Source organism: Martes martes, assembly GCF_963455335.1.
Source record: "Martes martes genome assembly, chromosome: 17".
Taxonomy (NCBI): Eukaryota; Metazoa; Chordata; class Mammalia; order Carnivora; family Mustelidae; genus Martes; species Martes martes.
The window spans coordinates 28,216,394-28,237,648 of record NC_137905.1 but is presented as its reverse complement, the minus strand read 5'-3'; the positions used below and the strand labels follow the sequence as shown (position 1 = coordinate 28,237,648).

The 21,255-nt window shown below is 43.9% G+C and overlaps 2 protein-coding genes across 2 annotated transcripts in view; both read right to left on the bottom strand.

Moving 5' to 3' along the window:
* Positions 1 to 535, bottom strand: part of CES1 (carboxylesterase 1) — a 29,940-nt gene extending 29,405 nt beyond the window's left edge. Inside the window, exon 1 of the mRNA XM_080829661.1 lies at positions 386 to 535. Within this exon, the coding sequence (XP_080685787.1) occupies positions 386 to 437 (52 nt within the window). The 5' untranslated portion in view covers positions 438 to 535. The remainder of the gene's footprint in view (positions 1 to 385) is intronic.
* Positions 536 to 12,029: 11,494 nt separating this feature from the next.
* CES5A (carboxylesterase 5A) overlaps positions 12,030 to 21,255 on the bottom strand; it is a 28,671-nt gene continuing 19,445 nt past the window's right edge. Inside the window, exons 11-13 of the mRNA XM_080828918.1 lie at positions 14,804 to 14,953; positions 12,591 to 12,663; positions 12,030 to 12,494 (exon numbers count right to left, since the gene is read on the bottom strand). Coding sequence (XP_080685044.1) covers positions 12,266 to 12,494; positions 12,591 to 12,663; positions 14,804 to 14,953 — 452 coding nt within the window. The 3' untranslated portion in view covers positions 12,030 to 12,265. The remainder of the gene's footprint in view (positions 12,495 to 12,590; positions 12,664 to 14,803; positions 14,954 to 21,255) is intronic.

Below are 21,255 nucleotides of genomic sequence, written 5' to 3'. Positions count from 1 at the left end.
CAGAAAGCCCGGGATACTCCTGTTAATATTCTGCTAAGCCACTCTCCCTGATTTGGCCATGCACAGACTAATAATCAGGCAGAAAACAAACCAAGCTCTCTGGAATCCCCATCCAGAAGGCATGAGGTTAGCTGTCCGCCCTGCGAGGGGAGCATGCAGCTGCAGTCTGGGAGTGTTCGGGCTCCCCCCCCCCCCGGCTCTCAGGTTGATAGGGACTGGCTGGGCACCAAGGGGTGAAGTCCAGAGGGCGCTGGCTGCCACAGAACGACCCGCCATACCCTTCCCCTCCACGCGTCTCCCCCACCTCATTCCCCTCCACCGCCCACCTCGAGCCTGGGCAAGGATTTCCAAACACACCCCGCTGTTTTATTTCAGAAGGACTCACCCCAAGCTATGGAAGTGGCAAGGGAGGTCAGGACCAGAGCGGAGAGCCACATCGTGGACAGACTGCAGCTAGGGCTTCAAGCTGTTTACACCACTTTAAAGAGTCTGTTCAGGTCCCGCCCCATTGCCCCACTCCCACTGCCACCGCCCCAGAGCTCTTGGCCACGCCCACCCAGAGTTTACCCTCTTCTCTCCAAAGCCCAGGACAGAGTTTCTGATTACTGAGAGCCCCAGACTGGTCCAGCAGCGTGTTACATAAGGGCTTCTCCCTTGCAGAACTCTAACTTGAGAGCACTATGATTTCCCAAGGCAGGCAGGAACAGACAGATGCCTTTCAGGAGGGGGAGGCTTTGGTCCAGGGTTCTCAGAACAAGCTTGAAAATTAGAACAACTGCCAGCCCCATAGCTGCTGGGGAACTCAGGACAAATCTGTCTCAGCTGTTTGGGCTTCTTTTCCATACAGTTCTGTGTTCTCAAGTTTGGAAACACCTTAAAATCACCCAGGTCCCGCCACCTCCCTTCTTTAAAAAAAAAAAAAAAAATTGATTTATTTGGGGGGGGGGGGCAGGGAGAGAGAAAGAGAAAGAATGAGTGAGGGGAGGGACAGAGGGAGAGAATCTTCAAGCCCCATGTGGGGCTCGATCCCATGAACCAAAAGATCATGACCTGAGCCAAAACCAAGAGTCAGACACTTAACTGACTGAGCCACCCAGGTGCCCTATCCGGTTGCCTTTTGATGTCTAAATTAACTTTACAATATTCCTGCCAAGCCACTCAGCCTCTTGTCACACACCTCCAGGGTCAGGGAATGCATTCCTTCTCCAGGCGGGGATCTTTGGACAGAATATTTTCACAGCAAATGAACTCTAGATCTCCATAGTCCCTAGCTCTAATCATCCATCCATCATCCCATGTACTCAATATACCATTTATTCATTCATTCTCCATTTACCAATGCCTAACGAGATGCTACATAGTATGGATACAGAGATGAACTCAAGGGATATTCCTTCTGCTTACAGAGCTCAGCATATACTAGATGAGACGCATGGTGGGTGTGTTTGGTGGACCACTGCACAATGCAAAACCCCAAAACAGAGGGATACGAAGTGCTCTGAGTATACCTGGGAAAGTATCATGTGTCCGCTGGAGGCACAAGGATGATGAAGCTGCTCAAAACCTGTTTCATAGAATCACTGAATGTCCAACAGAAGGGAATTCCTTCAACACAGTCTGGTACAGCTGGCTAAGAGAACACTCTGCATTCATTCATGCTAGTGATGAACACCCCATTCATTGACAAGGACAGACAGTCATGATCTCTTGTGAAGGGGGGAAAAGGAGGTTCCAAAATACTTGTGGTCGCTTTATAGGAGATGTTTAGTGGTTCCTGAAAAATCAAACATAGAGTTACTATATTCCCAGCAAATCCACTCTTGGGTATATACCCGAGGTAACCAAGAACAGAGCCATACAAAAACAAGACACAAATAACAGCATTATTCCTAATACCCCAAAGTGGGAACAACCCAAATGACCATCAACTGATGAATGGATAGATAAAGTGTGATCTAGCCATCCAACGGAATATTATTCAGCCTTGAGAAGAAACAAAGTATGGACACTTGCTACAACATGGATGGGCCTGGAAAACCGGTCACTAATGACAGAAACCAGACACAGAAGGCTACATGCTATCGGATTCTATTTATATTAAAAGTCCAGAATAAGCAAATGCATGCAGACAAAAAGATCAGAGATTGCTCAGGGCAGAGGAGAGGGGCATGAGGAATGCCTGATAATGGGTGGGAGGCTTCCTACCTATGTGATGATGAGTGATATGTGGTGAGAGTGGTGAGATGTTCTGGGTTTAGATTGCACTGATGGTTATGCAATTACGTGAATATATTACAAGAAACATTGAATTGTACACTTAAAAATTTTAAGTCAAATTTTAACATAATAATTTAACTTAGTAAAATACATTTAACTTAATAAAAACTTAAAAAATGAATTTATGGTATGTGCATTATCTTTTTTAAAGATTTTATTTATTTATTTATTTATTTATTGGGGGAGGAGAAGTTGAGGGGGAGGGAGAGGGACAAGCGGTCTCTGCCCTGAGTGTGGAGCCTGATGGGGGCCTCACTCCCAAGACCCTGAGAACAGGACCTGAGCCAAAACTGAGTGTTGGATGATTAACTGACTGAGCCCCCCAGGAGCCCCATGAATTAACTTTCAATAAAATAAATACTTAAAAATCCAGTCATGTATAATATCCCATTTTAGTAAAAACATATCTTTGTGTAGAAAAAAAAATCCTGGAAGGTGATACATCTAATTTGTGTTACAGCCATTTTCTGGCTGTCATATTGTGATTGTACTTATTTATATTTTCCACCTCTACTCATCCAGGCATTCGTGTGACGAATATTTATTGAGGGCTCACTGTGTGGCAAACAAGGGGCAGAGTGCTTTGTATGCAGTCCCTCCCTTGGTTCTCAAAGGAACCCTGTGAATTGATACCCCTATCTCCTGGGACTCAGCTCAGGCAAAGAACATAAGTTTAGGAAGAGCTGGGAATTGAACAAACGTTGTGTAATATTCCAGACCATACTCTTAACCAGTTTGCTGTGCTTTCCAAACCTTGTTGACAAACCGCATTGTCAGTGCCCTAAATGCATGCTCGATTTGCATGTGAGTGAGCGCCTATGGTTTCTCTCCCTGGGTGCCTCTCCATCTCCACCCTTCAAAGGGCCCACACCTCCCTGCTGACCCCTCCCGGACACTTGGGCTGCCTGGGAGGATGAATGGAAATGGGAGTACTAGGGTTCCTGGGACAGGGAGTGACTGGACATGCTGCTGGCTCAGTCTTTATGGTGGCTCTCTCCCAGTGGAGACAGACTTGTGGCGGAAAAGTCACTGGCAGGCCGGGAAACACACGTCCCAAGCCCCCTGCCTTTAACTGGAGACACGAGATGTATTTTTGTCAGTGGAGAGGAAGTAGATGTGAAGCAGGGTGGTGGGTCAGGTCTCCAGGCTGGTGTGATCAAAGGGCAGCTGTGCCTTCTCTACACTTGAACTACTCTCCTGGGGTCCTTTGGCAAGCCTGCACTTGTCCGGTCAGAGCAATGCCAACATTCAAGAGAACTGAGCAACTAGCAGCCACAAAGCACATGACACTCAGAAAAGCTCATGGGTTCTTGGCCAAGGCCATAGGTTAGAGCTGAAATGAAATGAAACGAATCTGGAGACCTTATTTCAAAAAAGGATAATTTGCACTCATTCTAACCACTGTGGTAGGCCAGTAAGGGGAGCACTGGGATTAGGGGTGAGGTTTTAGTGACAGTACTAAGTCAGTCCCCAGAGGTGACCGCTGGGCTCGGGCTCCTCCCTTTCACCCGGGAAAGAAACAGGAGTCATAAAGACTACCCTAAGAAAGAAGACCCCTATCTCTATCTTCACGGGACAATCTGGCTTGTCTTCCTAAGCAGACAAGACTGTTTCTAACTACTTAGCACACCACACACACACAAACACACACACACACGTTAAGGCATAACCATTATATCTTTTGCCCTGACCAGCTCATCTTTGCAGCCTGGGAACAAAGCCCTGGTTCTCAACCTAAAAAAACCTGGAGAATGCTGTCTTGGCAAAATATAAAAGGAGGAAGGGATTATTCTCCCGATCCCACTATTTAATCACACGCCTGCTCGTGACATTAGCCAGTTGTGCAAACAGAGGCAGCCACGCCCAGACCTTGCCATGTCTGGCTGCAGCCTGGAAACCCATTACTGGCTCGTGATGATTGCGCAGAGTAATAGGTGAGGTTCGAGCTCACCATGCCATTAGATCACGCCATCACACCTCAGTTTTGCTTAACGTATATGGTCTGTTTGCATCCCACCAGCTCTGTACATAATACAGCTCTTCTTGTTCGGTGGTGGTTGACTGCGTCAACTGCTTTTCCCCTGGGAAACTCCCTAAGGTTTCTCACGTGGAGCTAGATGGTCTGAAGGGTAAAATCCTAGAAACTGGCCTTTGCTCTCAAGCGTTTAGACAGATCTTAGGGGAGAAGACACCTCTGAGACCTCCAAGTTATTCCCCTCCCCCCGCAAACCTCCCCAACAAAGTCCTCAACAGACACACAGAGAGCACCTACTAGAACAAGCCCTCAGGGAAATATAAGCCATGTCCTAGGATTGACGGAGGCAGAGCACCTGTGGGAAAGTTTGACCTGGGGGAGGCTTCACTCACCATGGGACATAAGGGGTCATTGCACAAGGCACAAACCACTGGAGACGTTTCATCTCCAGCCGGCAACATTCATGCCATCCCCATCAGGCAATCCCATGGGACTGCCTACTTTAGCTTCTGCTGAGGAAGAATACATGGTAAGAGTTGGGTAACCCATGGTAGCAAACAGTCCCAGAATGTCAGGGCCTTATTTTGGCTGATGTAAAGAAACGTGGTGCTGTGCCTCCAATCATCTAAATAAGGGGTCACTCAAGGTTTTCTGTCAAGGGCCAGGTAGTAAATACTTGAGGCTTTGTGGGTCATATGATCTCTGTGGCAACTGTTCAATCTGCTATTGTAGCAAAAGCAGCCATAGATAACACCTGGGCAAACGGACATGGCTGTGTTTCAATAAAACCTTATTTGACAAACAGGTGGCCAGCTGGATTTGGCCCACAGGCCAGTTTGCTGACTCCTGATCCAGAACATGGCAGCTTTACCATCTTTAATTCACAGTTTCTCATGTTGTCCTGGGTGCCAATTCTAGTCAGCTGTAATTAGCACAGAGGAGCGAACGGGGACGGCTTGGGGGGGTGCTGGGCCAGGCCTGGCTGTGGCCCTCCTCACCTCTACTCACATTCCATTGGAAAGAACGTAGCCGCCTGGCCAATCTAATTGTAAAGAAGGCCAAGAGATACCAAAGGAGGTTGTGTGCCAAAGGAGGTTGGACAGATTTTAATGGCCATGCCTACCACAGATAATAATATCCATTAAATCATCAATTAGATACTAGGGATTTTTTCCCTAACACATAGCAAAATAAAGACATAACCATTATATAATGCTTTAAAGTTTATTTGTGCACCATCTGAAATCATCTTGCGAAACTCCGGGAATAAGTGTACTATACTTTGGTAAACAATGAACATCTGTATTTCTTTGATTTAAATTCTGATAGCCTGATTGTAAACCTAGTTCCTGCTTGCTTGGGCTACTCTATAAAGGTTTCCTTCAGCTCCTTAAGAGTAAAGAAGGAGAAAGGGTGAATCAGAAAGACACATAAAAATGGAAGTCCCAGAAAGTTAAGATTGAATTATATTCTGAAAACGGTCCAGCAAACTCAAATCATTATTATAGATTGTATTATAGACATTTGGGTGATACAGTGACCTTGAACGAGAGGAGTGTTTTGTGTGCTTTCTTATGCTGAGCATTGTTAGAGTTTATGTCTATGAATGTGCAAACCATCCATGACTTCTGATTAGGCAAGGCGTTAAGAGGTGAGCACAATTTGCAGCAGCAAGGAAGAGAGCATGTTAGCACTGGGGCAAGGTAGTTCTGGAGGCCTCTTGAGGAGGTCACTTGGGCCAGAAGGGCAAATGGAGGACAGAAGGCTTGAATGGTAATCTAAGGGGAGCTGGCTTTCACCCTGGACAATAGGGAGCCCTTGAAAGTCTTTAATCCTGGGAGTGACAAGAGAGAAAGGGTGTTTCCGAAAGTAGAATCTGGCAGAAGCAGGCACGCCACTGGAGAGGTCAAGAGGGTTCCTCCTAAATCATCACTGGGAGGTGGGAGGTGAGTTCTCTCCAGAGAAACCTAAGATCTCTGCATGAGGAAGCTTGCCCACCAGGCTCCCACGGGCCTCTCAGCAAGAACAGTGACATCAGCTTCTCTGAAATGCTGGACTGCACAAAGATTTGCCCAAATCGAGGACCTATCGAGGCTGGCTCTCGGTTCTCACTTTAGAAGGTCCTGAGGGGCCATGAAACCTTCAGAATGCCTAACGAGCTGGTTGACAGCTGGGGTGGGGCATCACAACCCCATCCCCAAGTCACTATCCTCCCTGTGCCTACTTGTCTTTCTCTGGAAGCAGATCGGGAGCAAATCAGGGCTGAACACCAGCGAGTGGTAGAGGGAAGGATGGGTCAGTCAACCCTCTTCATTGCAGCACCTAAGTTCCAGGGGCCTCTCAGGCTACACACATGTAAAACGTCGTTTCAACATACCAAGAAACACGAACATCAAGACATGCAAATTACAGGCAGACTCTCAAATGGCCATGATCAAAATGGCAAGGACTTCTACCACTGCTGTGTTCGTAGTTATGCCAAGTATGGACAAGAGTGTGGGAAAAACAAGAATGATCGCTATGAGTGAGAAACTATCAAACTTTCTTGGGGCCAATTTTGGCAGAATCCATCCAAACACTGCCAAGTGGCACGCCTCCTGTCCACACTATTCTCTAACCAGGAATAATTCTGAATGAGCCCAAAGTTGGGTGCGTCAGAATGTCTGCCTCCATGACACTGACAATACCAAAAACTGTGACGTAATTGGAGAGACCAGCAATAGTGACTGCCCAAATGAGTGATCAAGTATTCCGACTATGGAATGCTATGTTGCTGTCAAACGGAGAAACACATATATTTTTTATTTGTTCATCTAAAAAGCATTTTTGCCACTTCCTATGACAGAGGGATCAGAAACTGCATTTCTTTCCAGCCTCTCCCCCACAAAAGCCCACAAAATAAAATCTTTGAAGGCATAAGCATGTGTACACACAGAATGGAAGAGGACATGAAATGACATCAGTATTTTAGAAGCGGGAAGGTGGACAGAGGAGTGACAACTGCATTTAGAGCAGAGAAAGGGAAAAATTCCTCATGAGGAACACTCCCCCCCCCCCCATATACACACACTCAGCAGGGTGCAGCTACCCCCCCCATTATGCACATGGGAGTGCAGCTCTCCCTTCTGAGATCTATCCCCAGACCAAAGTTCCCACATGTGCTCTGCCTCTCTAGTCCCAGAACTGGTTGAATCTGGGGAATCCGATCGCTTGATTACAACAGAGCCTCCAAAGAGCCTTGCTAACATCAGCATAGTGTGGTTTCTGTCCAGAGATCTGACTGTCAAAAGGAAAATGTTCTCTGAAGTTCAAGGAAATGGCGCAGTCACAGTGACCCTTGATGAAGCCAATGCCTGTCACCTAACCTTGCCCTTCTATTACTAACTGACCATCAGTGGGCCACAGGAACGCAACTTTTGGAAATCAATTGTTGCATTATAGCAATGCTAAGCAAGGAAACATACAGTAATGAATAAGGATAAAAGTGAAAAGAATCCTTTAGAAAAATACCAAGTGTCGACAACAACACGGAAGAGCTAGAAATTTCTTACTCGGCTGGTACGACAAGTCTGCACGACCACTTCGGAAAACTTGTGGAGTGCCTACTAAAGTTGACATATGCTGGTGACCCAGCAAAGCCACTCCCAGGTAAATACCCAAGAGAAATGCATGCATGTAGTCATTAAAAGACACGTTCTAAAATATTCGTGGCAACTCTTTTCATAATAACCTGAAACTGGAAACTCTCCAAATGCCCAGCACCAGTAGAATGGATAGATTTTGGCATATTCACACAAATAATGACTACGCAGCATTGATAGAAACCTGTCACCACATGCTTTGTGGATACGCGATGCAGATACACCCCCTTTCCCACCTCTGCCCACCTGGGACCTGCAGCCAGGGCCACAGGGCGGGGAGCTGGGCTTTGCGGTTGGCCAGAAAGGTCAGACTGTAAAGGGCCCTCGAGGGGAGGGGAGCAGTAACAGGGAGTCACCAGGGAAGGGACCCTTTCCTGCCCATCTCAGGTGGGCTCCTCGGGCCCCAATTGGGAAGTACAAAAATTAGGAAAGAAAAAAGCCTGTGGGTCCCAACCTCTGCTCTGCCTGAGAGTGTAGTCATCAGAGTCAGACTTTGCAGGTAATGGGCTGGAATTGGCCCTTTTCCAAGTGTTACAGAGAAAAGCAATGATGATAAATAGTATTGGTTTATAATTTAACCATTTTGTTGTTGTTGTTGTTGTTGTTGTTTTTAACCTTCAAAGTTGTACAGTATCACGTCACCCGCATCTCAGGAGCCTCGGAGAGGAGGAGAGCAGTTTTTCCCCTTTTATAATGCTGCCCTCTGCTGCACGTTAGGGAATTCACAGGCAAAGATTTGGTTTGTCTCCAGAGTTTTGTTGGATTTGATTTGATTTAGTGATTCAGGTCCAAGATCGTAAGGGGGGTTGGGGGTGGGAAGGAAGGATGGAAAAAAGGAAGTTGTTTAATTTACAATAAGAAAGTATATAAGTATTTTCTGTTTTTACAGTGGTGAGAAAACGGAGGTGACTGGGAAATGCATGCATCTGTGTTGTTGATGAGAAGGAAGTGAAGGGACCCTTTGGGGAAGTGAATTTGTAGAACATAAGAAGAGCAATTTAGGGGCCCCTGGGTGGCTCAGTCAGTTTAGCGTCTGCCTTTGGCTCAGATCATGATCCTGGACTCCTGGGGTCAAGCCCCGCGTTGGGCTCTCTACTCAGTAAGGAGCCTGCTTCTCCCTCTCCCTCTGTGCGTGCGTGCATGCTCTCTCTCTCTCTCAAATAAATAAAGTTTGGGGTTTTTTTAAAGGGCAATTTTAAAAGGGCATGTCCTGTGACTGGGTCCATCTTCTGCAGATCCAGATGGCAGGAATAATTTTACAAAGTAAAAGTACTCATTTTCAAAGCTGCTCATCAAATTCTATCCATAAATGTCCCAGGAGCAGGCTACTGGCTGGAGATGGTGATATATCCACATCAGACAGATACGAAAAGCTGATTCTCTGAAGATCCTCTAGCAACTTGGAATACATATATCACGCTGTGAATACTCAGCACTTCTTAATCAGCGGGGAGTATCTAATGCCTAAAAAGGGAAAACATATGTTTCCAGGTCCCATCCAAGAAGTTTCTGGTTTGGTTGGACTGGGGAGCGGCTTGGGCAGTGGAATTTTGGAAAAGCCCTCTGGAGTGATTCCTCTACTTACACCTCTGATAGGAAACCCTGAATTAAATGGAAAAAAAAAAAGCAGGATGCCAAATAGCATTTATATTTCAGCTTTAACCCAATACAACATCTGATGGCACGTGGACAGGAATAAGGCAAGAGGGCCCTGTATCTAGATGCGTTGGAAATATGCTCCCTCTTGCAAGACACCTACCAAAATTAGAACCATATTTGAGGATGCCGGGACTGCGTGCAGTATATAAATAAGTGTAATGTCATTTAATATGATAGTATTTTAAAAAATGAGTTGAGTGGTGTTTTCTAGCTGTTAGTTTAGCCAAATATCAGTGTAGAAATTAGCCTTCTGCAGCTGCAGAGGCAACTGAATTTCCAGCTTGCTTGTGTGTGGCTTGGTTCCTCTCCCTAGAGCCAGAAAATGCCCCAAGTACTGTTGATCAGCCCTTCCACAACCACCGAAGCCAGAGACAATCCAACAGATTTGGACCCTACGCTGAGGGAGACTGGGAACATGGCAGAAAGAGTCCTGATCTGGAAAGACAGAGACTCGAGGTCTGGTTTTGACTTGCTGCTAATTTACTGAGTGATCTTCAGTGAATTCCTTCACATCTCCATAGGTTTCTATAAAATGAGGCGAGGGGTCCAAACCTTAACATCTTTGGGGGTCAGGTAATATCAGTGAGTGAAATGGACCCAGGCACAAGACAAATTAAATAACTTCTGCTTTTACAGAAAATCTCCCCCCCTCCACAATCTTAGACCTGAATCCCTAAATCAAATGAAATCCAACAAAACTCTTGAGACAAACCAAATCTTTCCCACAAAGGGGAATAGTGAGGACTGTGAAAAAAGGTAAAGGGGTGGCCACTACTCAGTTCCTGCAGGTTGTTCCATCAGGGTCACTGAGAACAGTTGTGCAGGTTGCGTACTGCACCAGAGCACTAGTTCAGAGGAGGTACTGTTCACATCACAGATGTAGATCTCTATCAATGATGAGATGATTTCCTGGAAGATGCCCGTAGATGGTTTTGAAGAAAGGATATTTTCTAATTTGTACAAAGGTGATGTATGGGCTATCAGAAGCCCTGGTTACCAGGCTGGAACGCGGCTCCAGTGTTGCCAGATTTCTTCTTCCCCTTTCTCCTCCTCCTCTTCCCCTTTTTGTTCTTTTTCTCTGGAGGGGCTAGAAACATGGCTTCTAAAGTGAAATTCCCCTGATTTCATATTAATTGGAAACTAAATCCAAAACATTTTTGACATCTGTGGGCTAAACAAAACATTTCTGGGGGCCAAATTGAGGCTAGGAGTTGGAGATCTCTGACCCAGAAAAACTCAATATTACTGACATTTCAGAAACCCTCCTACTCTATGCATTTCACATGTAATCCTGAAGCAATCACAAAGAAAACTAATTACCCTAGTAAATTACATGGATAGAATAGGGATTATGTAGTTATCATATGAATTAAATTAAATATCAGATTATATTAAATATTAAATATATTACCATTTTAAATAAATATTATAAATGAATAGATAATTCTATAAACATTAAATTAAATATTAAATTTTAATATGATATAAAAAGTAAAAGTACGGACACCTGGGTGGCTCAGTCCGTTAAGTGTCTGCCTTCGGCTCAGGTCATGATCTCAGGGTCCTGGGATCAAGCCCAGCTTTGGGCTCCTTGCTCAGCAGGGAAGCTGCTTGTCCCTCTCCCTCTGCCTGCCTCTCTGCCTACTTGAGCTCTCTCTCTCTCAGTTAAATAAACAAATATATATATACATATATAAACATATAGGTACATAAATATATACATATATATATATATATTCTTTTAAAATGTAAAAGTGCATCCTTTGAATGATGTATTACAATATTCTCCCTACCTATCATCTGGTTAACTTCAATTCGTCCTTTCTCCAGAGAGAATCTCCTAAGACGTGCATCTCAGTTAGGTCCCCCTGTTGTACTTACACGAAACGCCTTACGCTCCCTAAGTGAGCTTTTCAAATTTGTCACCAGCTATACACTTGTGTGGATGTTGGCTTACGGTGTGTCTGCTTACCACTGGTGGAGGGCGTGTCTCCCTCAACACTCTAGCCCCAGTGGGGATATGCCTGGCACACATCATGCACCCAGTGTAGGTTTATGGAGGGTTGGATCAGTCTATGCCCCATCAGGCAAACATCTTTTGTCCTCGGTGTCCCGCCTGACCTGACTTTGTCACCAGGCATCTGACTTCTTGGCTCCTGACCTTGGAAGACCTCTGGTTTCGATTGCTGAGAAGGAGGCTCTCTGGCCGCCCCACCCCTCCTCCCCCTCATATCTCCTGAGCTGGAGAAAAGACCCAGTTCAAGCCATCAAGGTTCAGGTCATCCATGCTTGGCTTGTGGCAGAAACCTGCCTGGATAGGAGTTGGAGCACTCAGATTTCAGGTAACATACACCTCTGATAGGAAGTGCACTTCACCTTGGATGCTGGGGGTCGGGGGAGAGTTTTGAGCACAGAATTAAATTCTGCTCCCCGTACATACTTTATGTTCTGAGTTTGTTTCCTCTTAGTAACAAGATCATTATGATGCCAACCAATAGGCCGGCCTTCCTACAGATTTATTGAAGAGATCTGGTAGTGTTCCAAGGCAAGCAGCTTTGTTTGATATAGACAAGAAGTCCCCTAGAGATCATCCCCACGTCCATAAAACATCAGTAAAAGCAGCTGATTTCACAAAGCAGCTAAACACAAAAGTGGAGCTAATGATCGTGGGGGAAACTGCAGAAGAAGGAAAACCAAAGTCACACACAATTCCTCAAGGAGCAGAGAAGAAGAAAGGTAGGAGCAGAGAAAGGGAGAGTAAGCGGGGAGGAGGACCGGGGAGGGTTGTGGAAGTGGACATGATCAGGGGGAGGGTATCTGACCAAAACTCCACCTCCTGCTCCTTCAGTTTCTGTCCTACGCTCACGTTCAAGTCCAGCTTCAGGTACTGCTCACTCTGACTGTAGGCTGGCCACAGAGGCAGGCCTTCCCCGTTAGGGTCCCTGGAAGTGAAGGCAGAGATGGGGATGAGATTTCCATCCTCCAACACCTGATGTGGGGGAGCCCGGGTTGGGGGTGGGAGGGCAGGGCTCACTTACCCGGTCCGCGCAAAGTTGGCCCAGTACCTCATCATCTTCCTGCTCAGCAATTTCTCCTTCTCCGTGGCTCCTTCTGAAGGAGACAATCGCAAAACCCGGCTCTCACACGGATTCAACAGAAGGCCAAGGTGACTCAGGTGTGCTGAATCGCATTCCCATCTCCCTTCCCTCGGGATCCTCTCACCAGCCCACCAATCAATGCACTCCTTTTGCAGCCGCATGTACAGAGGCCCAGAGCAGCAGAGGCTCGCCCAAGGAATCCTGGCTTCCGAATGCTGGAGGAGGCCCAACACCCAGCTTCCCCGTCTAACCAGTGCTCTTCCAGCCAGTCCTGTGAGGCTACAAGCTCCCGGGGACAGAGACCAACTCTCAGTCTCTTTCCACCACTCCCCGCCTCAATTACTTACTGCATTTCTATATTGGAGAAAGTAATATTTGCTCAAAGTACAAAATGCATCATGCAGGAAGGGCATCTAGTGACAGTAAGTTTCCCTCCCGTCCCTTCCCTCCAGACCCCCAGTGCCCAGCCTCAGAGGTAACCATAGCTACCAGCTCCTTGAGCGCCCTCCAACGGCAGGCTGGACACGTACAAGGGTTTAAGTGGACACCTTCCTACACATTCAGTATATGACATGAACACATATTCTGCGTCTTTTTCTTTTTACAAAATTGTATCCTGGAGATAGTTCCACACTGTCGCCTAAAAACCTTCCATTTATTGCCGTTTATTATTCTCTAAATGTATAATGCATGAATATGTATATACGCAATCATATGTGAATATATAATTCATGCACCCAGTACTCTCTTGGTGGATCTTCACAGCGTTTTCAGTCTTTTGCTGGTAAAAGCAATGCAGCAGCGCATGCTTATCGTTTTGCCTGTGCGCAAGTATAATTGCACAAAAAAATTCTAGACGTTGGATTGCTTGGGGAAAGACTATCTGCATTTTAAATTTGGAAGTTTTGCATTAATATATGAAATTGTCTGTCTCCCCGCACCTGCTCAAATACATTATGTAAAATGCATTGCTCTTCCCAACCTTGATAGATGAAAAAGGCTTCCTTAGTCAAGGTTAGTGTGCAATCTTCTTGTTATGGGTGGGGTCACGCGGATTTTGATGCTTAAAAGTCACTCACGTTTCCTTTTCCATAAACTGTCTCTTTGTATCTGTTAGCCACTTTTCCACTGGGCTGTTCTTTTAGGAGCTCTTTAGATATTAAGGAATTGAAACTTTGATACACATGTGGTTCATTTTCTCCCATTTGGAGAGTCCTGTGCCCGTCCCACAGTATGAGCTCAGTGATGGCTGCTCGTAGTACAGTGACATTTATTAAGCACTCACTGTGTGCCTTACGAAAATTGTCTCACTGGGTCCTTATCACAACCCAAGAAGCAGCTGTGTTATTACCTGCATTATTAGGATGGGCATGAATAAATGATGTAACGAATAAACTGCAGCGCACAAACATACTTGTGCGGAGTACAAGAGGCCAGCATGACCTGGTCAAGGGCCTGTGTCATGCAATTTCTTTAACGAAATATTTTAGTGATATCTGTTGTGTGTAGTTGCTGTAATTTTTTTTTGGTGGATAACCTCATCTGATTGGTTTCTTATTTTAGGCTCTGCATAGGTCATAAGTTCAGGAATGGATGAGCGAACCTTGCTAGAAGTAGTGCACAACATCTACATTCGATCGATCACCTGGGTCCAGAGGACTTCGGGAATTATGAAAAACATGGGTTGTTGGGTTTTGTTGTTTTGTGGGGGTTTTTTGTTTTGTTTTTGTTTTGGGGTTTTTTGTTTTTTTGTGGGGTTTTTTTGCCTTTTAAAGCCCTGGGTGGTAATCTTATCGACAGTTCTGGAAAGGGCAGGGAGGGTAAGATTAGTGGTCGGAGAGAAGAAAGTGGTTCTAATTAAAAATAAAATTAGATCGCATGAGTGCCCCCAACGGTCCAGCCCTTTAGGCTTTAGCACAAAGAGAAACACTCATCAAGCAAATGCTGACAACTCCTTTTCATCTCGGTTTCTAAAAATAAGAGTGGGGGCATTTTCCAGGGAATGGCTGGGTCTGTAAACCGTAGATTACATTCCAAGGCACCAGTACCAGGAGGCTCTTGCATCACGTCAGGCGGGGGGAGGGCTTCTCCCCAGTTCATCCCAAGCTCAAGTCCCCACAAGAGCAGAAGCCCCCCTGAAGCCCGATCCTTACCGAACATGACAATGTCACCTTTGAGGAAGGCACCTCCAAAGACGAAGCGGATTTCATCAGAGTGATCGGCTTTGACGAAAGCCGGCCTTCTGTCCTTTAAGCACTGGGGCCCATGTTGAAACTCGTAGAAGTAGACAGGTGCGCCAGCATCTGCACAGAGGAGGGAGGGGGCCTGTGGCCAGTGCCCAACGCGGTGGAGCAGGGGCTGGCCCCGAGTTCCCACCCAGAGGGCCCGCCACACCCGTGGGTGGGATGGCTCAGAGACAATGGGGACTTGAACTCTGCTAACTTCCCTCTTCCTTATTAGAGGCTAGCACTTGGTGCCACAGCAGCTCCTACCCCTGCGGTGACAGGAGCTCACTAGCCCTCAGGGCAGATCGATTGGGCAAGAGGTCTTCTCTTGGCTATAAACCTCTCCTCCTGAGCAAAGAGCTACCTCCCCCGATCCTGGTTCAACTGTCCCAAGACAAACCAAACAAAGTTATTCCCTGCTTCCAACATTCCTTCTCCTTACTTCTGCTAAAGGTCTTTGCTTTTAATTCCTCCCCACCCCACCTTTCCCTGCATTATCCATGTTTCTCTCCTGGACCACTCAGCAGAGTCTCTGTTAACGCACACACACGTGCACACACATGTGCACACACATACACCCCTACAAACACACATACTCTTGGTCTCAGCTTCCCCTCTAGCTACTGGCTTATATCTCTAAATCCCTTCTAGGAAGACCCCACGACACTCATTATCTCTGCTCCCTCTCCTCACTCTCTCTCTCTTAATTGAAGTGTCACTTTCGGACAATAAAAAGTGCAGATTTTAGTTACATGGTTTGATGAGTTTTTGCAAATGTATACACATTCCTGCAACCACTACTCGAGGGTATACAGAGCATTTCTATCACTCTGGAAAATTCCCTTGTGTGTTTTTGTAGTCACTCTACCAGGAGACAATCAATGCTTTTATGGATCGTCACCACAGATTAATTTTGCCTGCCCTTGACCTCTGCATAAATGGAGTAACACAACATAGGTACTTCTGTGTGTCTGGTTTCTTCTCCTGGGTGTGGTGTTTTTGAGACTCTTCCATGTTATCTCATGTATCAGTCAGTGATTCCTTTCAACCACCAAGGACACGCTATTGCTTGAATATATCACAGTGCATTTACCCACTCCTCTGATGATAGACTTTTGGGTTCTTTCTAGTTTGGTGCTATTATGATTAAAGCCGCTACGGATGTCCATACACCAGCAAGGACATATGCTTTCATTTCTCTTCAGTGAATGCCTAGGAGTAGAATGGTTGAGTAACAGGGTAGGTATGCACTTAATTTTATAAGAAACGGACAGTTTTCCAGAATGGTTGTACCATTTTACATTCCTTCCAGAAATACATGATACTTCTGAATATTCCACACTCTTGGCAGTACTGGTGGGTGTGGTTTGTGTTTTCAGTATTAGCCATTCTATTAGATGTCCATGGTTTCCTCATTTGGGGTTTATTTTGCATTTCCCTGATGACTAATAATGTTGAGAACCTTTTCATGAGCCAAAAAAGGCTTTCCTGTATCTTGTTTTGTGAAGTCTTTTCAAGCTTTTTATCCATTTGTAATTGGATTATTTGTCCTTTCATTATTGAATTGTAAGAGTTCTCATATGCTGGATATGAATTTTTTGTCAGATAATTATGTTGTGAATATTTTCTTCCAGTCTGTGGCTTGCCTTCTCATTTTCAGAGCAGCACTGGGTTTTTTGTTTGGTTGGTAGTTTTCGGTAAAATACACATAACAGGGGCGCCTAGGTGGCTCAGTGGGTTAAGCCTCTACCTTCGGCTCAGGTCATGATCTCAGGTCCTGGGATTGAGCCCTGCATCAGGCTCTCTGCTCAGCAGGGGGCCTGCTTCCCCTCCCCCCCCCACCCCCGCCCCGCCTGCCTCTCTGGCTACTTGTGATCTCTCTCTCTGTGTCTAAGAAATAAATAAAATCTTTTTAAAAAATACACATAACATAAAATTCACCATTTGAACCATTTCTAAGTATGGTAAATCAGTAGTTTTTAGTACTGTCAGAATGTTGTACAGCCATCACCACTATTGAGGCCCAGAACATTTTCAGCTCCCCAAACAGAAACCCCGGACCCATTAAGCAGTCACTCCCTATTTGCCCTTCCCTCCTGCCCTTTGGAAACTGCTTTCTGTCTCTGTGGATTTGCCTATTCTGGACATTTCATATGAATGGAATCACACACGTGGCCTTTTGTATCTGGCTGCTTTCACTTAGCATAATGTTCTCCTGATTCAACCATGTTGTAGCAGGTGTTCTTCTTATGGCCAAATGATAACCCATCATATGTGTATACTAAGTATATACTATGTGTATACCACTTATCAGCTGATGGATCTTTGGGTTGTTACCACTTTTTGGCCTCTCCAAATAAGGCTGCTAAGAACATTCATGTACAATTTTTGCTTGGCCATCTGGTATTCAATTATCTTAGGTCTATCCCTAGGAGTGACGTTGCTGAGTCATATGGTGATTTTATGTTTAATTTTGTGAGGAACAGCCAAATCACTTTCCACATCACGTGGACCATTTACCAGTCCCACCAGCAGCCCATGAGAGTTCCAGTTTCTCCACATTCTCAATAACACTGTTATTTTCTGGTTTTTGTTTGTTGGGTTTTTTTAAATTATAGCCACTTTAGTGGGTATGAACAGGTGTGTCACTATGGTTTTGACTTGCATTTCCCTGATGGCTAATAATGTTGCTCACTTTTTCATGTGCTTATTAGTCATTCATATATCTATTTTGGAGAGATGTCCACTCACTCCTTTGCCCATTTTTGAATCAACTTGTTTGGGTTTTTGCTGAGTTATAAAGGGTCCTTTTATTTTCCAAATAATAGACACTTATCATATAAATGATTCACAAATATTTTCTCCCATTCTGTGGGTTGTCTTTTTAGTTTCTTTATATTGCCTTTTGATGCAAATTTTTCATTTTAATCAAGTCCAACTTATCTTTTTTTTCTTTTTTGATGATGCTTTTGTTGTTAGATCTAAGAATCCACTGTAATTTTCAACCTCTTTGTGTCTTTAGTTCTAAAATGAGTCTCTTGTAGACAGCACACAGTTGGACTGTTTTTATAATCCACTCATTCTGCAATCTCTGCCTTTTGAGAGAATCCATTTACATTTAGTATAATTACTGACTATGAAGGACTTACTTCTGCCATTTTACTAGTTGTCCCCCATATATCTTATATTCTTCTTCAATTCTTCCATCACCATAATATTTCCCAGGGTACCACTTTGATCCCCTTGTTTCTTTTACCATACATACATATTTTTAGTTATTTTCTAGGTGGTTGCCCTGGGGATTACAATTAACTTCCTAATTTGTAATAATCTATTTCAAACTAATACCAACTTCATTTCAATAGTAAACAAAAACTTTCCCCCTTTATAGCTCTGTGTCTTTATATTGTTATTGTCACAAATGGCATCTTGATGCATTGTATGTGAAAAAAAAAAGATTTATAATTATTATTTTCCACAGTTGGTGCTCGCTTCGGCAGCACATATACTAAAATATTATTTTCCACAGTTGTTTTTAAATCATGTAGGAAAACAAAGAGACATTAGAGAATCAAAAATAAATCAATACTGACTTCTGTAAGTAAACATAAGTAATGTGACCATGAGAAGCGTTTTTTTTCTTCTTATGGATTTGAGATATTGTCTAGTGTCCTCTTGTTTCAGCCTTAAGGACTCCCTTTAGCATCTGTCAGGCAGGTTTATAATGACAAACTCTCAATTTTTGTTTATCTGGAAATGTCTTGATTATCCCTTCATTTCTGAAGATAGTTTTGATAGACATGGAAATTCTGGTTGGCAGGCCTTTTTTTTTTTTTTTTTTCCCTGCACTTTGAATATGTTATTCTGTTGTCCCTGGTTTCTGTAGTTTCTGTGGAGAAATCAGCTGTTAATGTTATTGAAGCTACTTTGTACATGATTAGTCTATTCACTTTAACTGCTTTCAGGAATTTCTCTGTTTTGGGTGTTTGATTGATTATAATATATCTCTACATGGATCTCTTTGAGTTTTTCCTACTTGGGATTCATTGAAATTCATGGACATGAATATTTACATCTTTCATCAAATTTGAGACATTTTGATCATTATTTCTTTAAATATTATTTTTACCTTTTTTCTCTCTTGTCTCTTCTGGAAGTCCTATCATACATTTGTTGGGATATTTTATGGTGTCCCACAGGTCTCCTGGGCTCTGTCCATTTTCCTTCATTCCTTTATCTTTCTGATCCTCTCATTGAGTAATCTCCATGGATTTATGTTCAAGTTCTCTGTTTCTTTCTTCTCCATGCTCAAATCTGCCACTGAGTCCCTCTAGTGAATTCTCCATTCCAGTTGCTATATTTTGCAATGCCAGAATGTCTATCTGGTCCTTTTTATAATTTTATAAATTCTCTCTTTATTGCTCCTCTATGTGGTGAAACATTATTTTCATGGTTTCCTTTAATTTTTTATATGTGGTTTCCTTTATAGCTATTTGAGTATCTTTAATAGTTGGTTTAAAGTAGTTAGAAAATCCAATGTCTGGGGTTCTTCAGGGACAGTTTCTATTCATTTCTTTTTTCCCTGTCTGTGGGCCATACTTTTCCATCTCTTTGCATGGCTGTTGAACAGTGGAGATTTTGAATATTATAATGTGGCAACTCTGAACATCAGATTCTACCCCTTTGCCACGGTTTACTGTTACTGTTTTTTGTGGTTGCTGTTGTTTGTTTGTTGAGAAATGTTTCTGTACTAATTTTGACTATTCTTCGTCATGTGTGGCCACCAAACTCTTTTTTTTTCTTGTTATCTTCATGGTCAACTAATAATTTTATGGGTCAGCTGAGATTTTCATAAGTGCCTAAAACAGACAAAATCTCCCAATCTTTGAAGACGGGCATTATGTGTGTGTCAGAGCACACCCTCAACACTCAGCCAGACAGTCTACAACTCTTACTTAGCTTCCACTTTCTGTATGAGAAGAGCCTTCAGGTCAGCCAGATATAACAGCATAGGGCCATCTCAGGTCTTTTCTAAGCATGCTCCCCACTCTGGACAAGCACGAAGCCTTCTAAATTCCCAGGGCTATGAGGGAGCTTCTCAAGCCTTTATTCCCAGAACATTCTATTGCCCAGCTTTTCCTCCTAAGTATTGTCTATTATTTATTCCAACTGTTATCCCTTGCGTCTGGTGGGCAGCAGCAAATACATTTATTTATTTTCTTTTTTCAGAGAGAGCATGCACACATGTGCACATGTGAGTGTGGGTGGGGAGGGACAGAGGGAGAGGGAGAGAGAATCTTTAGCAGGCTTCATGCCTAGTGCAGAACCTGACACAGGGCTTGATCTCACCCCCCAGAGATCATAATCTGAGCTGAAACCAAGAGTTGGACGCTTAACCAACTGAGCCACCCAGGCGCCCCAGCAAATGCATTTACCTTTAAATGTTGATGGAAAATGCCCTCCAGGTAGGTGCCTAATGCCCGAGAGAGCTCTGGGCTAGGTGAAATGAAAGCAAACCCTTTGAGCTTAGTTGTTTAGGGAGCCACCAGATAGATCAAAACAAAAAAACACAATTCTTTGAGTGTGAGGTCCTTTTTTCTCCCTCCAGTACAAGAAACCTATTCTATAAATGTGGGCTGCTGTCTTTAAGGCCACTGCCTAGCTGGTAGCAAGAAATGGTGCAGAGTAAGTTGAAATGCCATACTCTCTCACTGAGACCCAAGGATCTATATCTTGATTAAATGTTCACTTGCTTGCGATAAACCCTTGATATGCTTCCAGGTTCTGATCAAATTGATTCTGACAGTACTTACCAGTTTATTCACTGCTTTTGTGGTGGAACAGATTTTTGGAATTCCCTCCTCCACCATTTTTGCTAAGATTGTTAACAGTGTTTTTTGATGAGCAAAAAAATACGTATTAATTTTGCTTCAGTACAATTTTAGATTTTACATTTGGATCTACAATTCAATTCACATTGATTTTTGTATATAGTGTGAGGTAGGGGGTTGAGGTTCACTTTTTCTACATAAATAACCAGTTATTCCAGCTCTGTTTGTTTAACGGAATTTCCTTTTTCCACTAAATTATCTCAGCACCTCTGTCAAAAATTGGCTAATCATATTCCGGACTCTCTACTCTATCCTTCAGTCAATACCAGACTTTCTTAATTCCTGCATCTCGAAAATTATACTTGAAATCAGATGACTTGTAAGCCCTCTATCTTTGTCATTCTTTTTCAACATCGTTTTGGCTATCCTTGCATTTCCATGTAAAGTTTTAAAATCAATTCATTCCTTTTTTCCAAAACCACTGCTGAGATTTTGAGATTGTGATTATTTTCTGAAGATCAGCTTGCTTTTTTCTCATGAATCCATTTT